This window comes from Puntigrus tetrazona, chromosome 3 (assembly GCF_018831695.1).
Source record: "Puntigrus tetrazona isolate hp1 chromosome 3, ASM1883169v1, whole genome shotgun sequence".
Lineage (NCBI taxonomy): Eukaryota > Metazoa > Chordata > Actinopteri > Cypriniformes > Cyprinidae > Puntigrus > Puntigrus tetrazona.
Window position 1 is genome coordinate 10932510 of NC_056701.1, and position 22282 is coordinate 10954791.

Here is a 22282-nt window from a genome sequence, read left to right on the forward strand (position 1 = left end):
ATTTTTTATTACTTCGAAAAATAGATATTCATTTTATCCAACACTATGATTACAAACAGGCTGAAACACTGGCAAACAAAATAAATTAAATATAAAAATGTGCACACAATAAATAATGTGATAATATAAAAAGTAGAAATGTAATACATAAAGTGAAAAGGATAAACCTGAAATGCATAAGTCATTGCAATTACAGTTATGGCGACATAAGTTAATAAATATGGCACGAGTAAATCGTAATCCCTCAAACAAATAAATAAAAATGATTATAAATTAGAACACTTCAGAAGTTACATAAGACGAAACATAAATGTCACATTGCGTTTAAATCAGTTATACTGATGAATAAAAAGTGAGTCGCAGAATAAATATCACTCATAAATCACCACTGTATTAAAAGTCTATTTCTCTTAGGTCTGTGGGTGTGCTGGCTCTTTCCTCTTCAATGTCACCATCTTTCTCTTCGTGTGCTCCATTTCTCAGTCTCTCCCTGAGGGCTCCCTCTATCAGCTCAGTGCAGCACTGCAGCACCGCCTGTCGATACAAACAGAAATCAGAACAACAGTAATGCTCTTTCAACACTTTAAGTTGTCTTTGTTACACAGGTTACATGTAGGCTACTTACAATTATAACAAGAACTAACTGTAACCCTAAAAAGCAACCCTAACCCTAAACCTTAACCTAACCGTATAGTAAGCGCATGCAATTAATGAATGCTACTCAGTATGAATAATTACCCTGTAACAAAGACACCTTAAAATAAAGTGTAACCAAAATGATGATGATTATTATGTTATCTCTCTCATAGTCGATCGGGCAGTCATCTTGGCTCACCACATCAGTCTGACAGAGCGTGGCCAGGGCAGAGGTCATGACACTCAGCTCTCCCGCACTCTTGGCCCGTAAACCCCGCAGGGCAGAGTTCAGAGCCGCCGCGGCCACCAGTGATGGCGGACTTCCCAGAAAGCGCGAGTCACACACGCACATGGCAACGAGTGTATCGCTGTGGCGCCGCAGCGTCGAGAGAAAGTCTCCCGTGTGAGCGTCCCCGTCCCTGAGCTCCCCGAGAGTGCGCAGGAAGTGCGGGATGAAGTCCTGAGGAGTCACTGCTGCCACGTCCCACCGCAGAGTCGCCAGCACGACTCGCTCCATTTCCTGTCGGGGGCGAACATGATATATATATAAAACATATAGAAATGTCATTTTTAGTACACTTAATTTCATTTATCGTGGAAAAAGTCTTAAATGATTTATTTGAACGTTGCAGACTTTTTGACTGCACTGTTCTTAACATCGAGCCTTTGATGAGTTTCTATAGATTTTGTTTCAACGCTCACCCGCAGGTTTGATGAGAGAAAGTCGTACTCCGCTGCCGCACAGAGCGTATCTGCACTGACTGTGTCACTTTCTGTCAGTTTTGAGGCCACCAGAACGCAGGCGGCTGCCAGGCAGGATGGAGAGACAGGCAGGGATAGAGAGGCCGACAGATATCGATCCAACAGCGAGACAGCCAGAGGAAATACAGACTCGTCACAGTCGCATTCAGTGCACACCTATGAAAACACAGAAGAGGAAGGTTTCAGAAACTCTCATATGGTCAAAGCAAATGTATAACTGAACTGTAGAACTCATTTAGTTATTTGATTCATTTTGATCTAAATCCCTCAAATAATGTGCTATTAAAAGGATAGTTCACTCCAAAATGTAAAACTCTGATTAATTACACATGACTTATACATTATACATTCTTTAACAGATTTTCTTTTGGCTTTTTGGCCATGTGATGAAAGTCAGTAGGTCCAATGTTGTCTTGAAGCCCTTTGAATTTTTTAAATGTATGTACAAAAACATTTGAAACATCTTTTTTTTTAATCATAAACTTTTTTTCGTTAGGGTAATAAATACAGTTGTTATTGTTGTTGTACATTTAGAACTAGACTTTCACATTTAATATTATTTTTATTTTTTCCACTGCTTTATGCTACTTTTGTGCCATGTTATTAATCAGCTGTTATATAAAGGCATGTGGGTTTAAAACTTTCAGTTGTCCGCATGCTAGAAACTAGTCTGTTTTTACATTTTTGTATTTTTGGAGCCAACCTATATTTATTACAAATGTATTTTTAAACCACTATGTAGTTCACTTTGCCAGCTTCTCTGAGTGTTATGTTCTATCAGTGTTATACTGTTTTATTTTAAGATGATTTATTTAAATAATTATTTTCCGATTTAAGTAGTTTAAGATTTCAAGCCCTACACTGAAAAAAATTGTATAATTTAGTTTTCTTAGAAAATGCCAGTAAATTTCACAAACAGGTAAAACACTGAATCAGTATAATTATTTTTGTTTGTTTTTGTAAAGCACATCATCTTAGTTTTACAACTTTTGGTAATGACTTCAAACATATACCCTACTTGTGAAAAGTCCTTGAAATGCAAATATTGTAAACATTCATGCTTGCAAGTCTAGCGCTGGATTTTGGTTACTAGCAAGCAAATCTACCTCCATGGTCCACTTGGCCAGTTCCTCTCTGCGCTGCGGGTCTCTCTGGATGAGAGAGATGTAGAGAGGAGAGGGCAGGTATCTCTCCTCTGACTGAAGAAGTCTCTTGATGACTCTCAGTCCGGAGGCGCTGGGGTCCCATGGGGCTCGGACCGAAGACTGAGTCCTGTCCTGGCCCTCTTCCTCCTCACACCACAGAGACACAGACATCACTCCTGCCAGCAGTTGTGATCCAATACCGAAGCTGTCCCAAGTGCGTCTCAAAAGTCCTGGTCCCGAGCAGGAGAGTTAGTGCAAAAGTCCTAGCCCTTTTGAAAGTGCCTGTGTTTAAATGTGCGTGCGTCTGTTTCTTGAGTTGCTCTCAGCCGCCTTCTCTCTTCGGTCTGCTTAAATATCCTCTGGGTGAATGGGTGACTGCTCATGAAAAAAGTGAGAAAGTGAAGAATAAAAGAGGGGTGTGTAAAATGAGCGGAGTAAAAACAATAAAGCAGCACAATGCTGGCTGAGCAACAATGGCATCAACAGGTGGAGAGAGGGAGAGAGAGAGAGAGAGAGAGAGAGGGAGGAGAGAGGAGCGCAGACAAGAGAGGGAGTCGCCCGAGGGACACAGCAACAGCTTGTCACCGTCACCGAGCCAAGAAAAGAGAGAGAGGTCATCACCACGCTGTGACAATGGGAATGAATAACAATAAGACATGGATGTTTGTTGACAGTGAAGGGTATCAGATAAAGGTGCTGCGTTTACATGTACACGTCTATATATTATATAAAGATTTAAAACTGCATATGAAGTCATTTGTAGACTTTGATGTATTTGGCTCTAGAAAAGTCCTGCTAGAGGTCACGGTTTTAATGCATTCTCAAGGCACATTGCACAAATATGGCCTTATAACTTTAGCATTACGGGTCACGCCAATGTCATTTTGGCTATTACATAACACAAAAATTACAATTCTGTCTTCATTTACTCACCCTCGAGTAGTTCCAAACCTGTATGAATTTCTTTGTGCGAACAAAAAGGAAAATGTTTCGAAGAAGGTTTGTGCCCAGGCTGTTTTGGGTCACCATTGGCCTCTATAGTAGGAAAAAAAAATTACTATGGAAGTAAATGGTGACCCAAAACTGCCTGGTTGTGCAGAACTAAGAAATTCATACAGGTTTGGAACTACTTGAGGGGTAAGTGAATGTTGACAGAATTGTCATTTATGTGTGAACTATTCCTTGAATTGATGAACTGGTATTCATATTAATGATTAACTCAAAGCAGAACCTTTTAACCCTGTTACTAGTGTTATACGATAATCAAAGAAATATTTATATTTATGTAAAACACAAATGATTCATTGTTTATTATAAATCTTTTAAGTGTCTATTTAATTTATTATATTACCTTATATTAGTTATATTATACATTGTAACAGGGATAAAATCACAAATCACACCAAGGGAATAGAACTCATATAATATTAATACAATAAGATGAAGATTTTCTAAGCAGCTGACCTTTTGAGACAGGGATTCCAAAACGTTTTGTTAGGCATGTTTTGTGACCTTAAATAATTAATTGAACTACCCTCTAAGATTTTCATTTAATATTTTAAGAACTTAACACCACACGCACATGTCGACCGTTCTCAGATGGCAGTCGATGTTTAAAAAGTTTTGATTTGTTCAGTTTTTAGCATCGGATTTAGGTATTTATCACTGCGTTTTTTTTTTTTTTTGTAATAGCGGCCTTATGCTTCATTGCATATTCCAAACAAGACAAAGTTTTTGTCTCGCCCAGAATACGTAATGAAGCCTCGAAAGGCTGATGCTACAAAAACGGCAATAAGAGTGAAACTGATAACCAGAACACCTGATTTTCCAGGTCTGAAATGACATCAGGCTCAGAGCAGATGGAAAAGCTTTTCGAAAGCGGATACAGGAGTGCGAGACAGAGGCCGCGGCCGATGGGCAGAGCTGGAAAGTGTGCGACTTTTGTTTTCGGCGCACTGAAGTCACACTTACTCACGTGCCGCCTAATCACCCGTCACCCCCTGGTTTGTGTGGAATCTCATTGTCAAAGCAACTAGTCTCCCATTATGCCTCTCCATCCCGAACAGCACACACTCGTCCCACCCCTCCCTGGGCCTGTGGCAATCTGGTGTCCTGTTTAAAGAGCGCCGGGTCCTCATGGGAGGGCTGGGCGAGGTATGTGCAACAGACAGTGGAGCCGGCAGGTCAATGAGCCGTATTGTCTCTCCTTACAAATCACTGTCAGACACCAGTGCCTGGCCTTCTGCTCCCGCTCACTTCACACACACTTCACACACTCGCACTCGACTCCTGGATGGCCCTCACAGTCACAGCGGGACACGTTTAAGTGGAGACCTCTGGATTTGTCAGTGCGTATACAGGTGGCTGAACATTTCAGAAGTTGAGCGTTTGTAACAAAATAAAACGTTGATTCTTTACAGTAACTTTTTTTTTTTATATTTAATTTAATTTGGTGCATTCATTCACAGGACATTTGTGCGAATTCTATTTTTTTCTTTAGCACTAAGACGAAAAAATTAAGTAATACATATATATTTAAATGATTTCTGAAGGATCATGGGACACTAAACACTGACTCGTTACTTTAAATAATAATAATATTACTTTTAACTGCATTTTTCATTAAATACATTCAGTGTTGTTTAGCCCAATAATTATGTTTTAAGGAGTTTATCAAAAGTAGTTTAGTTAGAAAATACTTAACTTAAAACTTAAGTTTTTGGTGTTTCTCATAAATAAAATATGCATAAACAAATATAAGAAATAGTAATGGGGATAGAATAGTTATGCAGAATATACTAATTCTGCATACTTATTCTGAATATTTTCAGATAATATAGTTTTGCATGACATTTTGCATTCTTATTAAAATCTTTGAGATTTAAATAATAAATAAAACAGAGTGGCAATTTTATTGAGTTAAATTTTATTGAGTAAAATGTATAATTATAATGTGTATAATGTCTTGGCAAATTAGTCAAAGAGATTGTTTAGATCTATAGAGAAAACACATCTGACTGACACAGCTATAGGAAGTTATAGATGGTTGATTTAAAATACATTTATTTCATACTAAGTATATTGCAAATCTATGAACATAATTAACGAAATATCACTCTGGATTTATAGTTATAAAAATGATTATTAACCTTTATTTGGAGTACTTGTTTAAAGTAAAGTCTAAAATCAATGTCACGGCAGAGTGATTGTATGATTTTTAAATAAAATGTGTTTTTAAACGCAAGACATTTAAAGTGTACAAGAAGTGCATTTGCAATAGCACCTCTTCAATCAATCAAACATGTTTCAAATTTTTTGTTGGACTTCAGCGCTCCTTCACAATTAAATGCATTAAGTACAAAATTTGTTTTACTGCAATCTTAATGTTTGCAAACGTTATAGCAAAAGAGTAACATATTCATCGCTCTCCCATTTACTTGAATAGAAAAGGACAGAACAATGTGAAAATGTCACAAATCCGATAAAACTCTCATCGCACAACAATAACCCTCTAAAACCTGATGAAGTTCTCAAATGCACAAAGAGAGACTTCACTCAGACAACATAGAGAGGTTTGAACTGCTCCAGCCCTCGAGAACTAACTAGAGCTTAACTCAGAGCAGATTGAGTTTGAATGAGACGCTCTTCTTATTCTCTGTTCTCCAGTAAAGCGAGGTCATGCCGGCCGTAAAAGAGGGACAAGATGAGTCTCAGGAGTAAAAGTGTGTGTTTGTGTATGAGACAAAGAAGGGTGGCAGATCCCAGGGCTGTTTAAGTGGCACGCTAAATTCATAAGTTGCAGCTGTATTCAAACAAACACAGTGGGAAAGTGAAGGGAGGGCGAGGGAGAGACGGACAGCAGAAAGAGCACTGAGAAGGAGGCGTGATTCTCCACCCCTCGTTTTCCAGCTCATTTGGTAGGACACTGGGCAACAGTGACCCCATTTACCCTGATCTTTTAACCCCAGTCAGACACCTGCTGATGGAGTGTGTGAATGTGTTTGTTTGTGTGACGACGGCACTGGTGGTAAGCCATGCCGTTCTGAGCCAGACATAAATTACACGGCTCAACAAAACATATGTCAAATGTAGGAATAAAAGATTTTCTGGTTCATTCATTTATCATTTTACTAAAATATAGATTTTTTTAAATTATTAAAAAAGAAAGCTAAAACGCTGAAAATAAAAGTGATCTAATAAGGTCTCATCTCTCAGTTTATACTTCTTTTAAGATACGTTTTCTTTAACTCGCTAATCTGTTGTAATCCTCCAATTGATGAAGTGGTTTTATCAGACTTATCCGCTCATCTGAAGAGAGAGGAAGCGAACAACAATACAAATATTCATCTAAGACGTACTTAAAATAAAAATGATTTTTTTTTTTATCATCTGAATAAAAGCTTTTCACAGTATATTAGGGCATTAAGATAATAACAACCATACTACTAATAATAATAAATATTTATTTAGTGGGTAATAATGAATAATGACATAATGAATTAATAATTATTCTGTTTTATCATTATTTTTCATTTATTACAATACAAATTAAAATCTGAATTAACAATTACATATATATAATGATAATATTTTACTATGTTACTTTAAAGTGTTACAGAGAAAGCATTTTATTAGTTTACTGTGATATTACTAATATCTCATATATATATATATATATATATATATATATATATATATATATATACTAATAAAAATCTACAAAATGTTGGTAGCACTTTATTTTAGGCTCTCTTAACTAGTTGCTTATTAGCATGCATATTAATAGAATATTATCTATTTATTAATAGTAATAAACATTCCTAAATTCTACCCAATACCTACTGTTAATAAGCAGCAAATTACAAATGCATTGAAGGAAAAGTTTTAGTTAATAGTTAAAAAGTGCTCCCTATTGAAGGATTACCCAAATGTTTATCTATGGTCTTTTATTAATTTGTATTTTTATTTTTAACAAATAATCATCACATTTTCTTTTATTATCTGAATGCGCACGCGCATGTAAAGCAGATAATACATGTTTACCACATAAGTGTTTATAAAGTTCTTGACTGGGGGTCAAGGCTGTTGAGTTTAAAAACACCTTACGTGGGCAATCAAAAAGTGGACATTTGGTAAAGAGCAATACCTTAATTTCAGGCACTAAATTTCAATGTTTTATTTTTTAGCCACATGAAAAAGCTTCATTTTAAAAACTAACAAAAGACGTCATACGAAGTAGCTCTTGCTACATTGCATGCAAAACTCAGTGTAACAGTAAAGAGAGGGAGACAGGCAACATAAACAGAAAGGCAGAGAAAACAACTAATATACATTATCATACAATACATACTGAATAACATGGTTTTGGGTACTGAGAGAATAGTGGATAAAACCATTGGATATCTAGCGCTCATAAATGCATAAAATATTACCTGGTAAAACATGAGCTGCGACTATAATGCTCACGCTCTAAACTGTAAGCGTTCTCTCTCTTCAGTGACTCTGTCTGTAATGCCCACAGTCTTTCACACACCTGTCTAAACAGCATGCGGAAAATACTCGGCCCTTCTTAGGAAAGTACAGTATAAAATAGTCAGCTGATCGCATTTTTATTAGCTCTCTGCAGATCTAGATTTCAATCTCCGAATTACATTCACCATATTTCATAAACACGTTAATCATTATTTTTTTTGTAGAATATTCATTGTTATGGTTAAATTAAAATCATCTGCTCCCCTTCCGCCAATCACCTTCTGGAATTAGGGGTATGTAGGAGGCGGGCGCTGTGCGGTCTGTCCATTAAACGGCTGGCAGGATGAAGCTCCTCTGGCCTCGGACTGAACGAGAAGGGTGTCTGTCTCTGTGGGCTCGGTGTCTGGACTCTCTCCTGATGAGCTGGAAGGGACACGCAGCCCAAGAACTTCCTGTACTTTCAAAGATAGCTCCTGAGAACAAAGCAGTCAGAAAGCATTATGTAGCTTGCGTGACCACGGTTATTTTTCATAGCGTATCAGCAGTCATATCTGTCCCGTCTCACCTTGCAGTTTGTCAGCTGCAAATAAATAGCCTCTGCTCCACAGAGTACTGAATGCAGGTCCAGCTTCATGGTCAGCTCATTAATGTGCTGGAAACACACACACACATAGAATCAACCGACTGACCTACTGTGCATGTCATTTTCCAGGTTTTGTTTTATATTTTCATGGGCTTAAACAATTCTGTGATTACCTTCAGTATAGAGTTAAAATCGTGATTTGAACCAATCAGCTCCCCTTTTTGTGACTCAAGAATGGAGCAGGCCATAAGTAAGTGGAAGTTTTCACAAGGCAGACGGGTCCACAGAACCTGAAAAACATTGGTAGCAGTGTTATAGTTCAATAAAACTACTAACTGAAATAAAGTTGGAATAAAATAACATAAGTGGTAGATGAAAAACATAATTAGAAAAGTTGCCAAAGGCAAAACTGAAATAAAATTAAATGAAATACTAAAACTACAGAGATTTAATATAAAACAAAAACCACTACTGAAACTAAAACTGAAAAAAAAATAAAAATAAATTCTAAATAGAAATATTAAAAAACTAAAATTAATTAAAAATGACAAGCTCAAAATTGCTTACCTATAAAATAAAAATAGAACAATTCAAAAATTAAAACAAGAAAATAAAGCTAATTTATACCCAAAGCTTATATATATATATACACTTATATATATATATATATATATATATATATATATATATATATATATATATATATATATATACACACACACACACACACACACACACACACACACACATACATATATGTATATATATTAGTTTGAATTATTTTATTATTAATTATTTTATATATTATTAAGGATGAAAAGATAAAATTTAAAATAATACAAATAACCTCCCTCTTACCTCCCAAAGACTCAAGATGTCTTCAAAAGAGAATTCTCTCTTAAACCAAATCAGCAACCAACGGAAACAGAAACAAAGTGAACCACTGTCCTGAGAGTCTAAGAGAAAGAAAAACAAACAAAAATAAACTAAACCAACTGTGCCACTGTGCATTGGCCAATAGAGAAAGAACCCCATATAAAAAGGAAGAGGTTTCTAGAGTATGTGTGTTGGTGTTTACCCAGATAGTCACACAGCTCTGGATCAAGTGCTCTCAGCAGAAGACTGAGCTGAAGCAGCTGCTGTTTCATGGCCTCTTGTGACTCTTCAAAGTTTTGGTGCTAAAGACAGATAAAGTCTTTAGATCCAGAGTTAATGTATCCATTGAATAATACAAGCAGAAAACAAGTGTGTTTACTGACCACTAAATCCATAAAGCCTGTCAAACACCAGAAGGACTCCACCTCATTCTGGGTAACAAAGAGGAGAGGAGAAAGAAGATCACTCATGCCCTGGACATAACCTACAGATCAAAGTGAGAGAAAGGGAGAGAGAGAGAGTGATTAAGACATAACAGCCTCCTCTAGTGGTCGTTGACTGAATTAAAATGACAGGGGAAAAAAAACACACATACCCAGATCGAAGTTATACATGCAATAAGTCATCAGCACGTCATGGAGCAGCATAAGTCCTGGGTTCTCATTCCCAGAAAAGAAGGAATTGTGTCTGTCCGTTCGATTCACATCCCGTTCTGTCAAATCAAAGAGCAGGAGCAAATCAGATGTAGAAAGTGACGGGTCACACTTGCTGTAGGAGCTGAGACAGAGCTGAACGTACCTATTAAACTACGGTACCCTCGGAAGAGGGAGTTCCTCATCTCCTGCTCTTCACTGACTGACTTCCACTGAACCTTCATCCTGAAATACTCATCCCTGAAGAGAAAAATCACAAATAAATACACATAAATAATAATAAATAAAAAGTAATTCACACTGATGTTAAAAAAAATTGGAAAGGAAAGAGGGAGGGTACATTCACCTTATCATTCAGGTTTGTGTATTTGAATTAAGTACTTGTATGTAGAAACTCAGAAATATAAGTATAATTGCTGTTATTATTCAAAGGTTTGAAGTCAGTAAGCTGCATTAAATTAATTAAAAGTGACAGACACAGAATGCTACCAAAAATTATTTTAGCCAGAAAAAGGTTTGACTGTTTTCACAAAAATATTAATGTTGCACAACTGTACTCAACATTTTTAATACTAAAAATGCTTCTTGAGCAGCAAATCAGCATATTAGAATGATTTCTGAAGGTTCATGGGACACTGAAGACCGGAGTAATGATGATGGAATGGAATACATTTTTAAATATATTACATATATATTTCACAAAATTAATGTTTTTACTGCAGTTTTGTTCAAATAAATGTAGCCTCGGTGAGCATAAGTGTTCTTAAAACATACAAATCTTACCGATCCCAAACTACATATCCTGTGCTAAGCTTAGGTCTAAAGAGAAAAATGGAAACCACAACAAGCAGTCGTAAGGTAGACTATAACTTAGAAATGTTAGTATAATTGACCATTCGCAAAATCCTGCCCCTTTCTTAGTTACTGTTGCTATTTCTGACAAGTCACACCACACATCATGTTCTCACGCAGTAAAAAATACATTGCTGAGCAAAGAGGAAACTGATGTGACGATGACAGATGAGACAAGTCACAATAAAGGCATACAGAACGTTACAAAAAAGTTATTTAAATGAATTCTGTTATTTTTATCTTAACAAGGTTTCACTGTTTTGTGCATTGAAAATAATAAAAATGCTTACTGTGGAGCAAATATATTATTGGCATATTCATGGTTCGAGTTAAAACTAAATGAGTTGAGCTTACGTTTTCACCTGAAGGATGTCCTCTCTCTCTTTGGTTGTGCTGTTCCACGGGTAGAACCCCAGTAAGAACTTCCACACTTCCTTCCGCAGAGATGGAACAATGCCCTAGAAAAAGCATTAAAGATTTTCATAAATGGACCCTTCATTGGTTTGTGGCATGTATACAGAATTAGGAAAAGATCACTGAAACATAGACAAACCCCTCTAAACACCAGCTCCTTGACCTTCTGTGGATCAGTGACACGGCCCTCTGGATCCAAAAACTGATCCCAGTTATCCAAAGGCTTTCCTCTTTTGACCTCCGGTCTGGGGCCGAGCTCTGCCCCCTGGTGGAACACGGTCTCTTTTTAAGTTAATGCACAATCGGCATTTATACACAAACAGCCGGGACTCTATGTAACTCACGCAGGTAATGAGCTCAAAGCCCGGCTCCTCATCAGCTGAGTGTGGGAAATGAGCGTCCTGGGGTGAGCGGTTACCGAGGGGCGACTCTGGATGTCTGAGCGCTCCCCGGAAGAAGTTAGTTACTTTGGAGAATCCCCCGAATGTGGTCGCGTAAGGGTCTTGAATGAACCTCTGTAGATACGACAAATTAGATGGCATGTTTACAGGCCCCTGTTTGTGGCTTTAACCACATTAAAACACAAAATATCTGACTTACAGACACTAGATCTGCACTGGTATCATCAAAGAGGTGCAGCTCATCAAACGACTGCGACAGGGCCCCAGAATCATGCGGGTACGCCAGGAAGAGCCTACCGTCCATGGGAGACCTTACAGCAGATTGTCACATGATTATGAAACGTGTAGGTACCAAAAAGCAGAAGGGGTCGGTTGAAAAAGATAAATTAGTATGCCACTCACGGGGCCAGTCTGATGTAACGCTGCATGGCTTTTAGCAGCTCTCTAGTGCCCCCTCGATGGAAGTGCAGGGGAGGGAGAGGATCGCCCCCTCTGGTGGTCAGTACCAAGAAGTTCCTGCCCAGAGAGAAGCGAGCCCTCCGGAGAGAGTACAGCTCTGAAAGGGGCAGGGAGAATGAGCCCCACTGACCTGCCAAAAGACATAAAGGTACGCGAATCTTTACAGCGTGTATATGCAAGCTCACTTTATCTGAAAAGCACCGGTTTGGCGCAGTACCCGTTTCTCTGACTGGTGGGTGCTCTTGCCGTCTTTCCTGCTTGACTGTACTGATGACGGCCCAGTCTGGCTCATAGCCTGGGTCAAACTTCGTTTCCTCTTCCCCTCCTTCCCCATCCTTTAAGAGATTAAGAGAGGAAAAGACGTTTAGGAGTTGTTAAGATTGTTGCGCTAATCATGGCTGCATTTATTTGCTCAAAAATACAGTATTATTGTAAAATATTATTACATCTGTGTTCTATTTTAATATATTTTAAAATGTCATTTGTTCATGTGATAGCATAACTGAATTTTCCACAGCGATTACTCCAAACTTCAATGTCGCATGATCCTTCTGAAATCATTTACATATAATGATTTGGTGCTTTAAGTATAATTTCTTATGATCAATTATCAGTATTTTTGTGATACATTTTTTGATAAACATGCATTCGAAATTTATAACTTTAGTAACATTGCAAATCTTTTTGTCACTTGATTAAATAAATGCTAAAATAAACTCCAAACATTTGAATGATAATTTACATGTTAAGCATTTCTGAGAGATTTGACCATTTACATTACGTTTACTTTTAAGAGTAAAAAGTCCGCTAAGTCACTTGCTTTGGTCCGGATCAATTACAATGTTTTCTTTATAATAAATAAAAAGAAAACAAATAGATAAAATAGAAAATGAATAGAGAACGATTTTGTTAGATGTACTTTGTTTTAAATATATAATCAAAAAAAAGGAGAGAATACAGAATGTTGTTAGAGGTTTGTTGTTTTTAAATAAGATGAAAATGTGTAGTTACAATACATAAAACAAACAAAAAGAAGAAGAATGGAGAGTGTTATAGGGCCAGGGTTTCTTTAATAAATTAAAAAAATGCAAGTAGATAAAACAGAGAGTGCTAGTGTTGAAGGCCCGTGTGTAGATAAAAGAGCGTTTTTAGACGTTGCTGGAAGATGGCTGCTCAGTTGGGCAGGTCATGACTTGCCAAAATATTTTTATAGAAACAGAACATTTGAATTTATATTCATTTAACTAACTTTATTTCCATGACTTGAATTGTGCAAATCACAATTTACAAATCTCCCAAAACATTTTTTTTTTCATTTGACCCGGTTAAGCTCAATATTGATTTTAAACGAACATGTGACAAGTGACCTTTGAACTTTGAGGAGCAAACTGAGCCCTCCATCCTCTACTCAAGTCATTCTCTAACCAACCTTTTTGGCGTAAAAGACCGCAGGAGCATTTCTCACATCCTCCTCAACAGGGCTCCACTCCAGTGCCGGCTCTCCATCCTGAAAGAGTTTAAATGTCATTCTGTAAATGGTGTTGACAGACAGAACAATTATTTACTATCAAATAACATCATTAATAATACTCAAGCACACTAAAGTGTTTAATAAAAAGATATGCCAATCCTGATGCAGTTGCTGGTCATACCCGCTCCACTATCCGGATGAAGCCGGGGATGGTTGTGTCCTGATTGCTTCTTTTGGCATTGGTGTGGAGGTAAACACCCTCCTTCTCAAAGATCAGCTGACGAATGACATAATACATCACACTTTTACAACAGAACCAAATGTCAACAAAACTACAGAGGGATAATTCATGTCAAAATAAAATTAATTTCCTTCAGTTTGGATCATATCAACAGCGTTAAATAGATGCAATGAATTTAATGCTTTGCTAATAACGCCACATAACATAACAATCAAACAGGACATTTCCTGATATACCACAATGGATTAATAATTGAGCGTCTTACAAATAATATATTTTAGAAGTTAGATTAGCAACAGATAATCACATGGAGGAAGCGGTAATGTCAGTCTAGCTGCTAGTTTTCTATAATCTATAATACTTCATTACGTTATGACCAAAGCTCTCCAGGTAACTGGTTTGACCAGTGACGCCGTTCGATAAAAAAAACCCTTCTTGCTAAAGGTGTTACCCAACGGGTGACGGTGTTTTTTGTTGTCAGTCTATCCTAAAGACATGACAGTGACTAAACCATCAGGCTTGAACGACATGTCACCTGCCTTGGGCTATCGCTAACTAGCTCCAGCTATGGAAAACGGTCTTCTCCCGAGACATTAAATGCGTAAAAAGGTAAAAAATATATAACGTTATATAGTTTGGTTTGATGTCATGTCAAATATAACATCGTGGATCTAAACTTAAGGTTACAGACAAACACTACTCACTTTGTGACTCTCTGGCTTCGCCTCCATTCCTCCTCCTGTGTTCACGTAGTTTGACCAAAACAATCACACTTCCGTTTTTCCCCTGCCCGTATGACACGCCCACCTCCACAGCAGCCAATCAGAAACCAATAAAACACGACGTCGTCTTTATTATTTTATTTTGATGATGTTGATGAGTATGATATTCTTAGCGTTCATTTGTTGATTTTTACATAATATAATGGTAATACAATACAAATAAAAAATAATTTTTTTTAAATCAATTCTGTCATCCTGACATACGTTTAAAACCCACGTTATTTTTTCCCTTTTCAGTGAAGCACAACAACAATAATAACAATAATATTAAAAAACAATTATACAATTGCCAGAATGATAGACTCCGTTTACTTTCATTGGATTGGATTGCATATGCAATGACTATCGAGGCTGTCCGTCTCAGTAACGAAATACATTTAAAACACGGATGTGGTAACTAAAGTTACACCAATATTTGGTTTTGCTCTTTAAACTCTCTTGCAAAACTGTTTATTATGTAAAAGAACAAATCACCGAGACTCTTGGAAGTGCAAGCAAAGTACCTTGAGAAATTTGACCGTTTTAGTGTGCACCAACCAAAACATTAGCTCACTGCAAATGAAGTTCAGTAAATCATTATCTATCGCTTATTATCAGCTTCTTCAATGTCACACCTGCTTATATTTGTTCTTTTTGAACGTTACCTCTGCAAAAGTGTTGTGTGCGCGCAAGGCGCGTGCGTCCCCTCTAATGTTGCCATGTCCGCTTATTACGCGTAGATGTTGTTTTTTGAGATTTACCTTTACATATGTGTAAGACCAGTCCCTGTGTTTTACCGAATTCTAGATAGAGGTTATGTGTTTTAATGTCCAAACCCATGGTGTGTGGATGTGTTTTCCATTACCAGGTGTGTCTGCACAACTGAGAAATGTATTCCTATAATTGAGCAGGCTGGATGCATACAATATATATTTTTGTAAGTATAAGAACTGTTGGTATCGCATTTTAGTATTGGTTAATCCAATGTTGGGGGTCAGTTTAGGTAAAATCAGTGCAAAAAAACAATAAAAATCAATAAATCAATAAAAACATTAAGTAAATAATAAAAATAAGATTAAATAAGTCATTTGAATATATCAATAAGAATACAAAATAAAACGTGTACTAAAGGTATAATGTTAATGGATTTTAATGTAACGTAAAGATAATTAATATTTTTCTAATATTTCACAGTATAAATCGGGTATTTATACGTGGAATATAGAAAATACATACAGCAGATGCCATTTAAATTTTAGAATGGATATTTGTGGGTATTTGGGGAACGTGGTTTTTAAAAAAAAATAAAAATCGTTTTTGTATATGTTTAACCAATTCACACAAAGAAGGCATTACTTAAAAAGGTAGCTTATTCAGCGCTTGTTTTTTAGACCATTCGCGTGTTTATTTTGCGTGATCTGGCAACCCCGATCTGCTCCTACTGTAAACAGCGCTGTGCGCGTCGCTGCACTGGAGTCTAGGGGAGAGACAGGCACGGGTAGCAGGCTCCTAACAAAGAGGGTTTAATAAAGTTTAGAAGTAAAGGACGGTTGTGACAGAGGCGGGAGGATATAACGAGGGTAAGCCAGCCACCTGCTTTTCTTTTCTCGAATCTTCCCGATGCAGTTTTAATTGTGCAAAAAGATGAAATAGATTTAGCTGCATTGCTAACGCTGGAGCGCACTGGCCTGTGCATTTCACTTGGCCACTTACCAATGAACTGATCAACAAGCTCTAAAGCAGTTAATGTCGTAATGCGAACACCCCGCTGTTTAGCCGCTGTTTTTGCCAACTGCATATTAAAGCTGACACTGACAAACAAACAAACAAACAAAAGCAGCAGAAATCAAGGCTGGCTGTTCGTCATGTTGTCCCGATAATTCTAGAAACGGACAGATCCGCTGCATGCAACTGCACAGCAGGCCTCGAAAATGATTTTTTTAAAATCGTTGTGCAAAGTATGGTCCTCATTTAAACGAGAACGTCCCAAACAAACGTGTACGTGTACTACACGTGCGGGGGAATGGAGGCGTACCCTTCAAAGTGAGTGGGGGGTTTGTTGCACAGCGGTTGATGAGCTTGTTGATTAGTCAAACAAACTGGTTTTTAAGCTGTTCCACGGTCCCAAATGTGACCCTGGACCTGGTTTTGTACCAGTCATGAGGGCCATTTTTTAAATTGAGCGCTATACATCATCTGAAAGCTGAATAAATATTTCATATGTTGGGATAAGACAATATTTGGTAGAGAGAGAACTGTTTGAAAATTCAGAATCTCGGGATGCAGAAACTTCAAAATATGGAGAATATTGCCTTTAAAAGGTGTGCAGTTCAAGTTCTTATCAATGCATATTACTAATCAAAAATTGCATTTTGATATTTATAGTTGGACGTTTACAAAATATCTTTACGGGACATGATCTTTACTTTAATATATGAATGATGTTTGGCATAAAATAAATATGTAATTTTGACCCATGCAATGAATTGAAGCTTGCTACAAAGGCTACTTCTGACTGGTCCAGGGTCACAAATCAAAAATGCCTGTAATTTTGCATAGATATCTATTTATGCATATTATCTTTTCTTTTCTAGGTAACATCAGCAAGCGGTGGTATCCTCCCATCTCTCCCCTAGTTCTCTCCTGCATGCAGACACCGTCCCCCTGTTTTTTAATTGGGCCTCTAACCGTACCATCAGCATTAACTAAAGCCAAGTTCCCATTACCAAAGTGTGTTAGCCGCAAAACGCATTTCATAAACCCAGACAAACACATTCTCTCACGCACACACACACACACCAGCATTTCAACATTCCGAAAGAACGCATTCCGAAAACAATTCAACAGAGCCATAGGTTGTTGCATAAACACATCATGGCCTCTGTCACCAAATCCTCTAACCCCGAGATCCCCGATAATCACAAGGAGAGCTGGCTGGTGCTGCTCGCAGCCGCCGAGGCTTACAGCCAGACGTCCGGCTGTGATCTGGCCATTTTGACCGCCTACAAGAAGTTCCGTCCTTCCGGGGTCGAGGTGGAAGGAACGAGGAATCACGAAGGGGGCGGGACTCAGGTGCGGAAGTTTGATTATGCGTATCACGTTTGGGGACCGGGGGCCCTAGCTGAGTCGTCACGGCGATACATGGATGACATCGCAGTCCTGCACTCCACCACTTTACTGACGGCTCAGAGACACACGCGTTTAAACGCAGATGAAGGAGGAGCCAAACTGGGTGTGGATGTGCCGTCTGACAGACTGGTCAGTGCTGTTTTTTAAATTATTTTCAAGCAGTTTTGAGTGCAGGGCCTTGTGATTTACCTTTGTCCTTTTTCTGAAGAGCTCGACTGGAGATGGAGTCGGGACTGTTAGTCCCAACATGAGGCTGTATTCTCAGAGCTACCCGTCGATCTACAACTCGGCCGCTGCTATTGGCCAGCCGGGTGGTCCGCATGGGAATGGGGAGCGGGAAAGGGAGAAAGCTGCGATGGAGGAACGCGAGAAGGCAAGAGAAAGGACAGAAATTGAGGACTTGGAGGAAGAGGATGAGGAAGAAGAGGAGGAGGAGGAAGAGGATTTGGATGGGAGGAGGCGTAACCTGAATGAATCTGCAGGTAATTTTTTGCTTTTTAGATAAAAAGGGTTTTGACATTTCAGATATCAAATTCCAATTAAATGAATCTGTCTTTCTTTTTCAGGTGTCTTTTCAATGGATGAGGATTCTTTGTCCCGTGACTGTGAGCCCTTCTTTGAGTCTGACGGGGAGGAGGAGAGCACTGATGGTGAATTATTATTGTTTTTTTTTTTTAAATTATAATGTACCACCATTAAAAATCTAGTAAAGAATTACTTATTTTTTTCACATTTAGGCAACACAGCATTATAATGTGCAGCATGAAAAATAGATAACAAGTGTTATTTATAGATAACATGTTATTCAAGTGTTATGTAACTTTAAGTGGCTGTTAGATGGTGTTAAAATGTAAAAAAGAAAAATAAGGGAAATCACATATCTGCATATATAAAAATATCCAGTTCCAGCTGATTATATGGACACATTATATGGAATCAAAAATGACAGTAAAACATTACAAAAGATTTGTTTCAAATAATGTATTTATAAAAAATGTAAATAAAGTATGAAGGATTTTAAAATGTTAGGCAGCGCAGCTGTTTTTTAAGCAGCAGATCAGTATATTAGAATGATTTCTGAAGGATCATGTGACACTGAAGACTAGTAATGACTGCTGAAAAATCAGCTTTGCATCACAGGAATAAATTAAATATTAAAATGCGGTAAAAATACATGTTTATGCAAATATGTATTGTTTTACTGTATTTTTAACCATATAAATACAGCCTCGGTGAGCATAAGATGCTTCTTTCAAAAACATTAAAAAAAAACCTTTCTGAACCTTATCCCTTACCAATATAATGTGTATTCTTATTTTTAACAATCCTTATTCAGTAATTCCGTTTTAAACCGTATCTGATCAAAGAGATCTTTATCTGAATTATGACACCGTAACGTCAGCGTGTGGCTCATGTTTTATTGCTGTCAGGCTCTCTGAGTGAGGAAGCACCTCCCCCTCCACGTGGCTTGGCAATGGGTCACCTGGCGTCTCGCTCTTCTAACCCTTTGGCAATGGCCCGTTCACTGCCCGTGTCTATACCGGTGTGGGGCTACAGGAACAACCATGCCCCTCAGGGTGACTCCCACAGTGGAGAACGGGTCAGTTTCTCCTCCGCTTCATACATGCTCTCATCCACATAACCTCCTACAACAGCTTTAAAGAGCCTGACAATTCAAATTCCTTTTTTTTTTTTTTGCAGTTTTAATACAAAGGATATTTAAAATTGGAGATGGCAAAATTATGCCATCTACTAGATTACTCATTTGGGCTAAAATTGCATTTATAAACAGTTTCATTAAAAAAAAAATCTCCTGTTCCTATGGGTGTGCAATATTGACAAAAAAAAGTCTATATTTTCTGTTTTGTTGTTTGTTGTTTGCTTTTTTTTATTTAATTTTATTTAGTTATAATGATAATTAGACAATATTTTATAATATAGTGTGTTATTGTGGTGGTATCTTAAGGACTGCCATAGTCGACTCCTGAAGTTTGTGATATTCTTCATATTCTGTGTACTGATCAATTCACACCGATAGAACTTAATTTCCATTAAGCTTTAACAGATTTCTTTTACATTTATAAGCATTTTTACCTTTTATAAAGGCAATTTTTCTAAAAATGTCCATTGTGTTTTGAATACTGATATTTAAAATGAATTAAATTATACAATACTCTGCAGTAAGCGACTGTAAAATAAAGTGAGTCATTGTGACTGTCATTTAAACGGTTGATTCATTTAGAAACAAATCACCGTCACGCTGTTAAAAGATGCTGTGGTTGTGTTTTGCATAATTTTTGTGTTGTTAAAATAGATAAAAACAGGAAACATTGTGTCTAAAACATAAATCTATTAAAGGGATTTATAGCTTAATATAACGTAAATTATGTCTCTTACTAAAATAAGTAATAGAAACGCATGAAAGGTGTTTGTTATTTTAAAAAATATATATATATTTTATGTGCACAATGACGTCTAATGGTTGCACTCTGTGAGCTACTGGCACTTTTTACTGCAACACAACTCAGAATAAACAGTTCATAAAATAGCATTCTGATAAGATATCATATCGTGCCATTTTTGGTTGTAATTTTCAGTCGAAGGGCAACAAGAGAAGCAACGCATGACTTTTCTAGCCATTTTCCTAGTGATAAGTCTTCCCAAAATATTGGGAAGATGCCTGTAGACGAATAAATTCACATACATATGCGTTCACTCTTAGAGGTGCTTTGAATTGTTTTTGCAAAATACTTGATAATGTCAAATCGCACTTCGTTAAAACGGCAATTAATATATTACTGCAGAAGATATGTATCGCACACCTCACACAGGTTCCTCAGTCCTGCATTCATTTGATCAAAAAGACCGTTAAACAGTAATTTTGTTAAATATTTTAATATCGTAAAATTATTAAATTAACAGTTTTAAAAAAATAATTAAAAAAATTATGGGTAATGAAAGGTTCATATTTTGGTTTTATGTGCATGAATATATAGTGATTTATTGCCCTAAGCATAACCTATTTCTTTCTTTTTTTTTTTCTTTTCCTTTTTTTTGATTGGGGTAGAAAATCTATACTCTAAATTATTGACACCGTTATCAATACAATTTATTGCCAAGTCTTTTCTTAATGTCACCCTTGCTACCATTGTGACAAAATCCACTTAATGTGTTTTTTTTGTTATTATTTTGTCACATTTAATCACTTTTACTCTTATTTTCAGGTTAAATAAAATGCCTCTCTTATTTTCAGGTGGGCTGTACAGACCTGGACCACATAGCTGCCAGTATGAAAGCTCTGCTCGTCCCGGGAGCCACGGACGGGACGGAGATGTTTGGAGCACTGCCACGACCTCGCCTAAACACGGGCGACTTCTCTCTGAAGCACTGAGAGGGGACGAATGTGTGCGTATGTATGTTTGAGCGTGCATGAGAACGAGAGATGGGGAACGGGGGCGAACCGTGAGCGTGTTTGTGCGCGAAAGTGATTCGAACGGAACTGGAGAGTTTGACGGCTGTTTTTTTTAGCAAAAATGTTGCCAAAACTGAAGCTTTTTCCTGCATATCATTAGTATTTCTATGGAACTGAAAGTGGCGAAACCTTTACCAGCCCTTTACATCTGCAGCAGGAGGAGGAGGGGTTGATTCGCATGTCTTAATTGGAGAATTTCTTTTGGCTTTGACCGAATGGTTGTGGCAGACTTTATTTACATAGTGCATTTCATCGAGAAACACTAACGGAGCGAATGTACATCAATGTTACTAATCTTACCCGGTAACTTTTCCTCAGCAGTGCGGGATTTACTGATAGCATATACGCCTATTTTCGCACATCTATCACCGGAGGAGCATTGTACATTAGCAAACACTACATGTTCTTGGATATATAGGCTGCTGCTTTCAGATATGAATTCAGTGGTGTATATTCCCTGGCAAGATCGCCAAAGCTGACTAGACGTTAATGTGAATGCTTGCAAATGATGTCACTCTCTGCCTGTGTGCACTCACTTTTATTTCAAATACTGTCCTGAAGACTTTCTAGATCGATGCTTTGTAAAGCAAAAGACAATGAAAGGACAATTAACATTTCGGAAAACACGAATGTGTGGGATTTTTCACCAACAAATGACCGGGGTTTCTGCGTTACAACTAATTAATGTGCTGATAACTGATATGAATGCGGAAATACCAAGTGTCGATTAGTACGGTAACTCTAAATTCTTGATAGACTGAAGGATGTGTCAAATACGAGGGTTTACAACACTACAGATGTCAACCAGCTATGTGTTCATCTTAAACATTTCACAACTGTTCAATGTTTAAGTAAATGCGTTTTTTTGAATAAACAAGTTGTTTGTTGTCGAATTCTGTTGTCCTTTGTGAATTTTATTTGCATTTAAAAGTTTTATTAAGATGTTTCAACTCTG

General features: G+C 37.4%; 3 protein-coding genes across 3 annotated transcripts in view; 1 reads left to right on the top strand and 2 right to left on the bottom strand.

Moving 5' to 3' along the window:
* The window catches only part of ccndx (cyclin Dx), a 3497-nt gene extending 12 nt beyond the window's left edge, over positions 1-3485 (bottom strand). Inside the window, exons 1-4 of the mRNA XM_043231569.1 lie at positions 2505-3485; positions 1339-1554; positions 836-1156; positions 1-534 (exon numbers count right to left, since the gene is read on the bottom strand). The exon at positions 1-534 is cut by the window's left edge and continues 12 nt beyond it. Of these exons, the coding sequence (XP_043087504.1) occupies positions 394-534; positions 836-1156; positions 1339-1554; positions 2505-2714 (888 nt within the window). The 5' untranslated portion in view covers positions 2715-3485 and the 3' untranslated portion in view covers positions 1-393. The remainder of the gene's footprint in view (positions 535-835; positions 1157-1338; positions 1555-2504) is intronic.
* Positions 3486-7694: 4209 nt separating this feature from the next.
* tbc1d17 (TBC1 domain family, member 17) lies at positions 7695-14769 on the bottom strand. The gene is made up of 17 exons (XM_043233931.1): positions 14670-14769; positions 13906-14001; positions 13683-13760; positions 12471-12588; positions 12197-12383; positions 11994-12105; positions 11738-11908; positions 11533-11658; positions 11334-11437; positions 10273-10367; positions 10070-10186; positions 9858-9958; positions 9677-9776; positions 9457-9554; positions 8772-8888; positions 8581-8667; positions 7695-8488 (listed from the first exon to the last, which is right to left on the bottom strand). The coding sequence occupies exons 1-17, from the start codon at positions 14694-14696 to the stop codon at positions 8303-8305; spliced, it is 1920 nt and encodes a 639-aa protein (XP_043089866.1). The 5' UTR covers positions 14697-14769; the 3' UTR covers positions 7695-8302.
* A 1399-nt stretch (positions 14770-16168) lies between these two features.
* akt1s1 (AKT1 substrate 1 (proline-rich)) lies at positions 16169-22220 on the top strand. Its single transcript, XM_043233932.1, has 6 exons — positions 16169-16306; positions 17321-17984; positions 18064-18337; positions 18422-18505; positions 19286-19455; positions 21109-22220. The coding sequence occupies exons 2-6, from the start codon at positions 17601-17603 to the stop codon at positions 21244-21246; spliced, it is 1050 nt and encodes a 349-aa protein (XP_043089867.1). The 5' UTR covers positions 16169-16306; positions 17321-17600; the 3' UTR covers positions 21247-22220.
* Positions 22221-22282: the final 62 nt, after the last annotated feature.